The sequence below is a fragment of the Astatotilapia calliptera genome, chromosome 15 (genome assembly GCF_900246225.1).
Source record: "Astatotilapia calliptera chromosome 15, fAstCal1.2, whole genome shotgun sequence".
In the NCBI taxonomy this organism is placed as follows: Eukaryota; Metazoa; Chordata; class Actinopteri; order Cichliformes; family Cichlidae; genus Astatotilapia; species Astatotilapia calliptera.
The window spans coordinates 35,750,896-35,762,912 of record NC_039316.1 but is presented as its reverse complement, the minus strand read 5'-3'; the positions used below and the strand labels follow the sequence as shown (position 1 = coordinate 35,762,912).

General features: G+C 40.8%; 1 protein-coding gene across 1 annotated transcript; it reads left to right on the top strand.

Moving 5' to 3' along the window:
• Positions 1–5,938: 5,938 nt before the first annotated feature.
• Positions 5,939–11,422, top strand: LOC113007157 (uncharacterized). The gene is made up of 2 exons (XM_026143625.1): positions 5,939–11,116; positions 11,319–11,422. Exon 1 carries the CDS (start codon positions 6,368–6,370, stop codon positions 10,730–10,732), a length of 4,365 nt encoding a protein of 1,454 aa, XP_025999410.1. The 5' UTR covers positions 5,939–6,367; the 3' UTR covers positions 10,733–11,116; positions 11,319–11,422.
• Positions 11,423–12,017: the final 595 nt, after the last annotated feature.

The window sequence follows — 12,017 nt, the reverse complement described above, 5'->3', positions numbered from 1 at the left end:
AACCCACATTCAACTTGTGAACAGCAGGGGAGCAGAACAGCAGCCACGGCGATGAGCATCAAGCTGATCTGAAGATCCGAATGGTCACGGCACCAGTGTAACACTTCCAGCTCTTCAAAAATCACAGACGCTCAGAAAGATTGGCTTTTCACGATTTATTCCTGCAGAAGACATAAAACACACTCAACAGGTGTCTTCTGATGGTACAGCAATTGTAGCTCCCTCACAGTGCAAACGCGCGCTGTGAGGAGCGGAAGCCTTAGCAGCTTCTAAACGTTAGAGTGAGATCCGGTTTCTGGGTTTTCAAAATAAAATACAATAAAAAAAAAAGATAAAATTCACACTTAAAATGATAATTAAGAACAGGTAAGTGCATGTTTTTCATATGTATTTTTAACTCCGTTACACTAGTACCGCTTGCCACGAGTTCCCAGAATCCTTTGCGGTTCTACCCGTGAATGACGTCACATTTTCAATCTCTATATAATATGCATGTTAAATTTTATATTTGGGGTAAAATATCAAGTCTTTTCAAGTAAACCGGTTCAAGTCCAATTCAAGTCCCAAGTCATTGGTGTAAAAGTCCAAGTCAAGTCACAAGTCTTAGAACATTTTTTCAAGTCAAGTCTAAAGTCATAAAATTAATGACTCGAGTCTGACTCGAGTCCAAGTCATGTGACTCGAGTCCACACCTCTGTCAAAAACCATCCACAAAATTCTACCCACACCAGTAATTAACAGTTTTATTTATTGGCATTTGCTAATGTAGTCTAGAGTGTCTTAGCTTTATCCACTCTTTTCTGAGAGCAAGGGATGTGGCATGGCCTAGCAGTATAAAGTAACACCTTGTACTGTCTGCTAAAAACATGACCCAGAGTGCAGTAGGTTGGCTCCATGGGGGAAAATACAGACACGGAAACCATTCAGCTTCTTTCCCTTCAGAAAGGACTCCACTCATGTGTCGAAGGCTCTGTAAAAGGGACAGTAAATGTCTCTTGGCTTGTTTACCTGCACCTAAGTGCACCTATAAAACAATGGGGATGTAGTTTTGGTAAGGTGAGCAAGCGAAATGCTGAGGTTTTAGGAGAAGGTACGCATTCATGTTCCTTGTACAGCTCTTTGGATTAAAGTTCCTGTAAATGGCATTTGTTTTGTTCTCCAAAGAAAAATGAGGTGCTATCATGCTACTGCATCTACAAGTCTAATTAAGTGTTTCACTCAAAGTAATTTGACTTGTAAATTGATAAATACTGTGCAAGAATTCCTTTCTAACTTGTGGGAAGCTAGGGAATAAAGGAGTTCCTCTAAGAGATGACAAAACGGTTTGTAAATAGGTTTGGATGAGTTGTTCCCAGCACATCATCTAATAAATGCAACATTTTGTTCTACCATTTCTTTATTCTTTCCTTCAGCTTTGCTGTTCCTGCCTCCAGGTGTAAATCATGTTGAATCTGTAAAACTTATATATATATTCGATACAGAGCATTGCCAGACAGATTTACAGTTTAAAAAATGCAGTTCAAAAGGCACAATACACAGACAAACCCCACTATAATGAGTAGAAATGCGAACCTAGGGGGCATTTAGAGTTCACTTCAACACTCCAATTCATCTTGCGTCAACCCTCCGCTTGTTTATATCTTCCTGTCACTTTCTCAAGCTCCATCCTCACGCTTGTCGTTACGATTTGACGAATCCTCTTATTATCGGCGATGCATTTCAAAAATTTCTCACCGCACACAAACCTTTTCTGATGTAACCGGCTCCTGACATTGTTTCATGACTCAGAGTCTCAGCATAAACACTGACAATGCATTCCATAAATAACTGGCTTAAACTGTGAATTACCAAACAAACAGTGTAGCTGCTGAGCATTCAGCCGTATATCACAGTAGTTCGGAAAAACCTCTAACTCTGCTAGCGTGCAAAGGGACCCAGTTTTGTGTCTCTAAATTAGATAGACATAAGTTCTAAAGAATGAAAGGACAGAAAAAAAAGAAAAGAAAAAAGATGGTGCCCTTGGTATTATCACTGTGGTATATGAGGGTCATTTTTAAGCAGAACATTCTGTGTGTGGGTTTCTCCTCTAACACCAACAAGCACGGGTGCTGCAGTCACAGCAACATTGTCATGCTTTTATGTGGTCAGGCATTACCATTGTATGGGCCTCAAATGCATTCTCTCTGGCTCTTAATGGGCCTGATGGTTTTATATTAAATGAAGAGAAGAGGGGCAGTTAGAAGCCACAAAGCCACAGTCTGGCTGGCTATCAGTCTGTTAAGTCATAATTATATGCTTTTGTTTAGAAAGGCATGCTTTTGGGTGGGGCTTACTCCATCTATTGTTGCAACATCAATAAATCCTTGCAGCGCTTGCTAATGAACAATAATCCCCCACACCCTTCTTACTACTGTTTAATTGGTTAATTTATTAGTGCAATTTGATAGCCGGCCCAACAGCTTATGAATAGTAGGATAATGATTGCTTTAATCCCTCAAAAGCAGAACCAAACTTTTGCTTTGTGTTTATATTAAAGTGTAAACTCAGCGCTCAAAGCCGAGCCACTCTGTTCCTATTCATGACAGAACTGAAAGCAATTTCCACCGGCCCAGTTCTGTGCCGCTGAAGATTTATCTGCACACCGCTGTGCTCTGTTCTCCTGACCAAAAGGGATAGAGGAAGGCTTGTGGGTTAGAAAGTCTAGCTACTTTTTAATTGCTTTTAAAAGGAGCATTTGTGTTTTAACCTCTGCAACACCACTGAGAAAAAATACCACTGAATATCAGTCATATAATACAAAAAGGCCATGCAAACAGTTAAAATAAGCAGAATTGACTAGCAAACGTGGTTTCACTACACCAAAAATATAATGTTGGAAAATATGTAAATCTGTGGCACACAAAGTTATGTTTTACATTTGTTTATTTAAGCTGTTCTTATGGGTTGTTTTTATGGTTTTCAATCAGTTAAATCAGTTCAGTTCCCACCAGATGCTACTCTCCCATTGCTCCTCCTCGTCTTACTAAAAAATAATTTTTGTATACAAGCCATATACATTTTCTATATTAGTCAGTAGATTGTTTTTCTGTGTACAGTGGTCCCTCGTTTATCGCGGGAGTTATGTTCCAAAAATAACCTGCGATAGGTGAAATACGTGAAGTAGCCCGCTTAATTTTTTACAATTATTATAGATGTTTTAAGGCTGTAAAACCCCTCACTACACACTTTATACACTTTTCTAAGACAGGCATCAACATTTTCACACTTTTCTCTCTTGTTCACACACTCTCAAAGTTCAAACCTTCGTAGAAAAATAAGTCCAGTATTATAGAATGAAACCAAAGATCAAACCCAGTTTTCAGGTCCAGAACAAGGGAATAGAGCGAGAGAATTCAACATTAATGAATCAGTGGTATGGAAGTGGAGGAAGAAAAAAGAATGAGTTGAGTAACGTTTGACTTATCTGACTGTTTTGTTTGGCTTAATGCACCTTATAATCCGGTGCGCCTTATGGTCTGAAATATACGATAACTTCTACCTTCCTTTAGCATGTCCAGAAGTCCAACTTTTTGTGCGATTATTAGCATCTTCCTCTGGCTTATGAGGGTGCTACCACAGGTGCCTTTGATGGTGCAAAATGTTTCGTCGACATTGTTGTGTTTGTTGGGGAGAAAACTCACAAGCATACAGTACAGCACTTCAGCGAAAAGTAAACCGAGCGATATAGCAAGGGACCACTGTATATTGAAATATCAGTTTATTTCAGCATTACTTTTTTATATGGGTGTCTATGGGATAGTTATCCACAGGACGACTGCTGTTACAGTTACAGAGACGTTTTTACCAGACAGCAAGATATCAAGAAAAGTCAGCATTTTCAATTTATCCGTAGGGAAAATCCGACCTTAACTAAATTATTTACACTGAATTGCTATGAGCAATCTAAAAAATGTCTTCAGTACCATATTAAAGTTAGGTTACACATGCATTTACACCTACAGCTATGTGTAGGTGACTTGCCAACATGAAATAGGCAACTACACAGATCTGAGTGTACTTTAATGCTGACAGTTAATTGATGGCTGTTTGGTTCTTGTTGGGTGCTCTTTACATTCTGATCATTTTACTTGTACTAATATCGATCTGGCAGCAATATCAGTTTTTGATCTTTGTGTATCTCTGCAGAAAAATCCCCTTCTATGTTTGGTTCCCCACTTTCCTCTATATTTATTTATTTTCTTTCTCTCACTCCCAAAAGCTGATAATTATCTCACATTGGCATTGGAAGCTCATTAATACCTCGTCAGCATCCACAGAGAGAGCACACATCATTGATTAGATTCTCACCAAGGGTAGACTGAGATCCCCGGACTCTGTTTGTTTCCATATCCCTGGCTCGACATTAATGAGATAGTGAAAGGCAGCAGGATTTTGCTGACTCCATCCATGCTCAGAAGATGTGAACCATCCTTATAATTGCTAATTTACCCTTCCACACACCCAGCAAGTTTCTAAGATGCTGTTGAGACGCACCAGTAGGAAAAGCCTGCCCTTAATATCTCTTCAAAGCAACAGAGAAATGTTGGAGGGAGGAAGATGACATTTACTTTATGAAAAAAAGAAAACCCCAAACTGAGATCCACAAGTTAGATCAAACCAAGTATTTCAGACATGCAAACAAGAAGTACAGATTGTTTATTTTGTTTTTATCAAATATTCCTTTAGATGATAAAGGTTTGCAGTTGCAGACAGCCATAGGCTGAGACAAAAATAAAAAAGACCCATGCTTTTAAGTCAGCACAAATTCCTGCAATCCCATAATGAAAATAGTTTGACATTTAAAAAACAAAAATGGTAATATAGTGGCAAAACCAAAAGCTGTACACCACTTCTAAGTTAGCTGTTTGGAAAAAATTTTAAGAAAATCTTTGCTGACAGCACGGGCTATGCAGCCAAAGCAGGATTTGGCAGGTGGGCAAACCCTAAGCTCAGGTGTAGTGGGACAGCAGGGGCCCAACTACATTTACAGTATACAGGGCCATGTTTGTGGCTGCCGTCAGCAGCAGTTATGCAATTTGAGACAATTTTATGGTTCAAGTTACAATGAATAAGTGAAATACTTTATTGTTAATATATGTGTGTGATGTAATGTATGTTGTTGGCTGGAAATACATTTACAAGGGTTACAGAATGTTTCCGGGGTGGAACCAATGTTTAGTCTGTTGTTTGGGGTGACAATATTTTCAGTTACACGCCACACTCGGTAGAGCGCAGCATGCTTTTCGTCTCTCTCTGGTGGTGGTAGAAACATGTAGACGTATGCAACGGAGTGTTCGACTATGGGAAAGAGTGACACTACAAGAAGCGTTTCATTTAACCCCTGCAAGTTAATGCGGCCAATGAGGTATGCAATTTGTATATGTTGTGATAGAAAATAAGATGTTTGTTTGTGATAGAGCGAGCGAGTTTATGGTAACCACGTGTATATGTTAGCATTTTGTGAAGGTAAATTGTAAGCATTTGTGTTGTTTAATGATGTACCTTATTGTTTATTCTCTATGAGAACAATGTACGGCGGAAATTGATTATTTTATGTTGTTGTACAGTTCTCACGGCATCGTTACGGCATCTCTGGTGGCATCGTTGGTGGCGCCCGTGTGCAATAAATGCCAGTAAATCAAGAACGCCTTGTGTTCGTTTTTCAACTTGGAGGGAGTTACAGTGAGAACTCAGTCTGCTCGGCATGAGGCGAGGAGACGAGTAGCGGTGTCGTCATCCACTGAGCAAGAAGAAATTCATCGCACGCTAGCATCAGACAGATAAGACTATGCATACGCCAGTTAACCTAAGCAGCAAACAGTTGAAGTTTACATGGACGATCCTTTAAGTGATGCATTTAAAACAAGTTAAATGTTAAGAAGTGGGTCAACTTTGACGACTGTTTAACGGAACACTGTAAGAACTGAAAGTAATCTGTGCTCTGCATATCTCCTTTCTAAGTTCATGGTTCTGTCTAATAAGATTTTTTATAGGTGAAGTCATTTTACCTATTCGTGTTATTTGGATGCTAGAAGTGTTGTAGAATTAAGTGCTGCGTCGTATGTGTTGTTGGTTTAGGAACAAAGTTCACCATATTTATACGACTCAAGATGGTATTCATTCAGATATTTTATTAAGGTTTAAGGTGTTGTAAAATCTTGAAGGTATTATCCATTCTTGATGTTTTGGACAAGTTCACCTAAAGACAAGGTTAAGCTTGTAGCTATTAATATTTCAGGCAATTGAGCTGGTCTGTTGTTAAACCGCATGTCTGTTAAAGGTATAGCTAGAATTTATTTTGTGCCAAGTAATAAGTAAACATCGCAGAATGGATCAAACAACTGAATATGAAACTAAGAACGGCGACTTACTTGAGGATAGTAGTGCCACAAATGTACAGCAGTCATGTGAAGAAGAGCCACGAAGAAGTCAAAGACCTCGAAAGCTTACTGAAAAGGCTCAGCAACTGCATGATGATAAGTCAAAAAAACTTCAGCATCGTTTCACTACAACTTATGATAAATGGAAAGCAAACGCCAAGCAAGCTAAGAAAATGATAAAGGGAGCCCCCTCTGTTGAGGTTGTGAAGGATTTGATGTGTAAGTTAAGTTGTGCATCAGCAGATGTGAAACACGCATATGAAGATTTGCGCAAATGTGCTTCCCCAGACAGTGAGATCCGTCGTAGGGCAGACACCTGTGACGCGGTATCCAAAATAATCTTGGACAATGCAACCACTTACCTTCAGAATAAAGATAACGAAGACGTTCAGATAGAGGATTTAGTCTGGCCTGAGTCTAGTTCAGTGTTTTCATCTTCAGCTTCTCAAGGCACAAGTAAGGGCTCTCAAAGAAGTCTAAGCTCTGCAAGCAGTTCCAGCATAAAGTCACAAAAGTCAAGCCTTTCCTCCATTAAGAGACAAGAGGCCGTAGCAGAGCTAGCTGCTACACAAGCTGCACTAAAGGTCCTGCAAGAGATAGAATGTGAGCAACAAGAACTTGAAAGTCTTGAAGAAGAAATTCGAAAGAAGATTGCATTACAAGAGGAAGAAAATGTGGCAAGAAAGAAAGCACTGGAAGAGAAACGCAGACAAATAGAGCGCTTACAGACTGTTAAGGAGCTAAGTGCGGCTAAGGCACGACTCCAAGTTTATGAACAAGACATAAGCTCGGATGAGGAAATAACAGAGTTACTTCATAACCACGCAGCTCAACAACATAGATCTCCAGGAGTTGTAAGGAGTCCACGTGAGCATCCCGTGATACACCAAGCAGATAGTATCACAGTCCTCGCTGAAGCAATAGCAGAGTCTATTAATGTAAGCCGTCTCCCAACACCTGAACCATCTATCTTCATGGGTGATCCACTAAGGTATAGCGATTGGAAGATGTCATTTCAAACCCTGATAGGCAGGAAAAACATTCCAGTAGGGGAAAGAGTCTATTACCTTCGTAAATATGTTGGCGGACCTGCAAAAAAGGCCATTGAAAGCTACTTCCTATTAGGAACGGATACAGCTTACAACTCAGCATGGGACATCCTGGAAGAAAGGTTTGGAAGTTCATTTGTGATAGCTAAAGCTTTCAAGGATAAGCTTGCCGCATGGCCCAAAATCGGACCCAAAGACAGTGTTGAGCTGAGGGATTTTTCAGACTTCCTTAGAGGCTGCCAGGCTGCAATGTCCCAGATTAAGGGTCTGGAAGTATTGAACGACTGTGATGAAAATCAAAAACTTCTAACAAAACTGCCAGATTGGCTGGTGGCCAGTTGGAACAGGAAGGTGACCGAGGTAGAAGAAACTTGTAATGTGTTTCCTACTTTCAGTCAGTTCGTGGAATTCATCACAAAGGAAGCAAAAATAGCTTGCAACCCAGTGACTTCTCTTCATGCCCTGAAGTTTAATGATGGTGAAAAGGTAAAGATAACAAAGGCACGAAACATTGGTGCAAAGGTGCTTGCGAGCAACTCTGAAGAGAATGCAGAACGTAAGAAATGCACTTTTTGTGAAAGATGCAATCATGGCATACAGACATGCTGGAAGTTCAGGGAAAGACCAGTTGAGGAACGCGTTAAGTTTGTTCAGACAAGGAAGTTGTGCTTTGGATGTTTACAACCAGGACATCTCTCAAGGACCTGCAAAAGAAGGAGTCTTTGTGAGACATGTAAGGAAAAACACCCAACATGTTTACATGAAGACCGTGAAAGAGCAACCAGAAGAGAGAAAGGCAGTGATGAGCATGGGGAGAGTGTAAAAAACTCAAAATATGCTAAGTCAACGGAAGGAACAGAGAGCAAACATACTCCTGAACCATCAAATGAAGCCACGTCAAACAGAGTAGTGCAAGGTATGGACAGCATGTACTCCTCTACGGTTGTCCCAGTTTGGCTATCTACATCAAGTAACCCAGAGAATGAAATTCTTGTGTATGCACTACTTGACAACCAAAGCGATACCACATTCATTATGCAAGATAAGGCAGAAGCTCTGGAAATGAAAGGGGAGGCTGTGCAGTTAAAACTCTCCACACTTTCATCCAGAAATACAATCATCCCGAGTCAAAGGTTAGTTGGACTGCAGGTGAGAGGTTTCTATTCATCAAAGAAGATTTCTCTCCCTGTAACCTATTCAAGAGAGTTCATCCCTGCCAATCTAAGTCACATTCCTACACCAAGAACGGCAAGAGCTTGGACACACCTAGAGCATCTTGCAGAGGAGATCGCTCCATTGATTGAGTGCGATGTAGGGCTTCTCATAGGATACAACTGTCCACAGGCTTTGCTGCCCCGAGAGGTCGTCCCAGGTAAAGACAATGAGCCATTTGCTCAAAGGACAGATCTTGGATGGAGCATAGTCGGTTGTGTTAGCCCATGTGTCGACTATGGTGATGCTATAGGAAGCAGTCACAAGATTGTCATGAAGTCAGTGAAACCTCACCTCCAGACATCTAAGAAGCTCACAAACGAAGTGAAATATATATGTCGAACCCAAGTCAAGGAGTTCATTTCACCGCCAGATGTGCTGAGGATGCTTGAGTCTGACTTCAGTGAGAGAAGAGTAGAGGATGCTAATCTATCTCAGGAAGACTTGCGTTTCCTAACCATCATGGAAGAAGGAATCAAAATCAAGGCGGATGGTCACTGTGAAATGCCGCTCCCCTTCAAGAAAGATCGACCAAATCTCCCAGACAATAAGACGTGTGCAGTCCATAGGCTTCGATGTTTGAAAGGAAGATTTGAAAAGAACAAACAATATCAAAGGGACTACACGACCTTTATGAGTGAAATCATAACAAATGGGGATGCAGAAAAGGTCCCAAGAGGAGAAATTAACAACAGTCCTGTGTGGTACATTCCTCATCACGGGGTGTATCACCCACACAAGCCAGGAAAAATACGGGTTGTATTCGACTGCTCAGCAAGATTTGAAGGCGTGTCACTAAATGATCACCTTCTTACCGGACCAGAATTAACGAACAGCCTGATAGGTGTTCTCTGTCGCTTTCGCAAGGGACAAGTTGCCATAATGTGCGATATCGAGCGTATGTTCCATCAGTTTCACGTCAAAGCAGAGGACCAGGACTACTTGAGATTTCTCTGGTGGGACGATGGAAACTTCCAGGCTCAACCATCAGTCTATCGCATGCGAGTGCATCTATTTGGAGCTGCCTCTTCCCCTGGTTGTGCAAACTTTGGGTTGAAACATGTTGCTGCCCAAGGACATGGTCACTACAGTGAAACGACCATTCAGTTCATTGAACGAAACTTTTACGTGGACGATGGGCTCACAAGTGTCGCAACCAAGGATGAAGCCATTAAGTTAGTAAAGGAAGCAAGGCAACTCTGCAGTGCTGGCAAACTGCGAATTCACAAATTCATTTCTAACGATCATGAGGTACTTGCATCCATTCCAGAGAGTGAACGTGCAGATTCAGTACGAAACCGCAACTTGGTTCTTGGTGAGTCCCAAATTGAGAGAGCTCTGGGAATCAAATGGTGCATTGTTGCAGACCAGTTCCATTTCAGAGTGATTGTGGATGAACGCCCACTTTCCAGAAGAGGAGTCTTATCAACTGTGGCATCCATCTATGACCCTCTCGGCTTTGTGGCACCATTTGTTCTGGTTGGAAAGCAAATACTCCAACAGATGTGTCAAGACAAGGTTGGATGGGATGAACCACTGTCAGAAGAGCTCAAACCACGGTGGGAGTCTTGGCTATTGGATTTAAGGAACCTGGCTGACATCAAAATTCAGCGCTGTTATCTCCCAGAAGGTTTTGAGAAGGTCGAAAGATATGAACTGCATCATTTCTCAGATGCGAGTGTTAAAGGGTACGGTGAATGTTCTTACTTGAGAGCAATCAGTGTTTCAAACCAAGTCCACTGCTCTCTAGTTATTGGCAAAGCCAGGGTGACTCCTACAAAGGTCACCACAGTACCCAGGCTTGAGCTATCAGCAGCAGTTATTGCCGTGCGAACGAGTGACCTGCTTAAAGGGGAGTTGGAAGTTCAAGCCAAAGAATTCTTTTGGACAGATTCGAAGGTTGTTCTTGGATACATCAACAACGAGGCTAGAAGGTTTCACATATTTGTGGCAAATCGCATTCAGCGTATCCAAGAAGGTTCCGATCCAGACCAATGGAGATATGTGACTAAGGGACTGTATACACTTGCCTTTACAACGAGGTTCAGTTGAAAAATCATTAATGATTTGGTGGGAGTGTGGCTGCCGTCAGCAGCAGTTATGCAATTTGAGACAATTTTATGGTTCAAGTTACAATGAATAAGTGAAATACTTTATTGTTAATATATGTGTGTGATGTAATGTATGTTGTTGGCTGGAAATACATTTACAAGGGTTACAGAATGTTTCCGGGGTGGAACCAATGTTTAGTCTGTTGTTTGGGGTGACAATATTTTCAGTTACACGCCACACTCGGTAGAGCGCAGCATGCTTTTCGTCTCTCTCTGGTGGTGGTAGAAACATGTAGACGTATGCAACGGAGTGTTCGACTATGGGAAAGAGTGACACTACAAGAAGCGTTTCATTTAACCCCTGCAAGTTAATGCGGCCAATGAGGTATGCAATTTGTATATGTTGTGATAGAAAATAAGATGTTTGTTTGTGATAGAGCGAGCGAGTTTATGGTAACCACGTGTATATGTTAGCATTTTGTGAAGGTAAATTGTAAGCATTTGTGTTGTTTAATGATGTACCTTATTGTTTATTCTCTATGAGAACAATGTACGGCGGAAATTGATTATTTTATGTTGTTGTACAGTTCTCACGGCATCGTTACGGCATCTCTGGTGGCATCGTTGGTGGCGCCCGTGTGCAATAAATGCCAGTAAATCAAGAACGCCTTGTGTTCGTTTTTCAACTTGGAGGGAGTTACAATGTTACACGATCCTTTATGGCTGCTTTCCAACCCATAGACAGTATAAAGGTTATTAAAGAACACAATCAGCTTAAATTTAAAGTGAGGAATCTGTCTAGAAGCAAGCGATTTTACTTAAAAGCCATATTGAAATGCATCTGAACACAAATATTTGCATTTATTTTGAAGCATTAACTAAATTAACTTTTATTTTAAAGAGAAAAAGATCCCCCCGAAAACTTCTTGTACAGAATATACAGTCAAATGTCACAAAAAATGATTCAAAAGTTTGCTGCATCCAAATAAGGTTTAGTAGCAGTATCTTTCTATCTACATTTCATTCCAGTATTTAATGCCGTCTCTCTCTTTTTTAATGTCTCTGCTGCTACCCAGGACCTACTCTGGCAGTGACCACTGCACCAGAAATTCCACAGTCTGCACTTTACCGGCAACAGTCATCAAACTGAGCCACAACACTGCAAGCCTGTGCTTACTGTCTAGTATGAAATTATTGTCAAATTAGTTATTATCATTTAATTTACTTAAAAAATGAATTAAAACATCCATCCATCCATCCCATCCATCTTCATCCGCTTTGTCCGG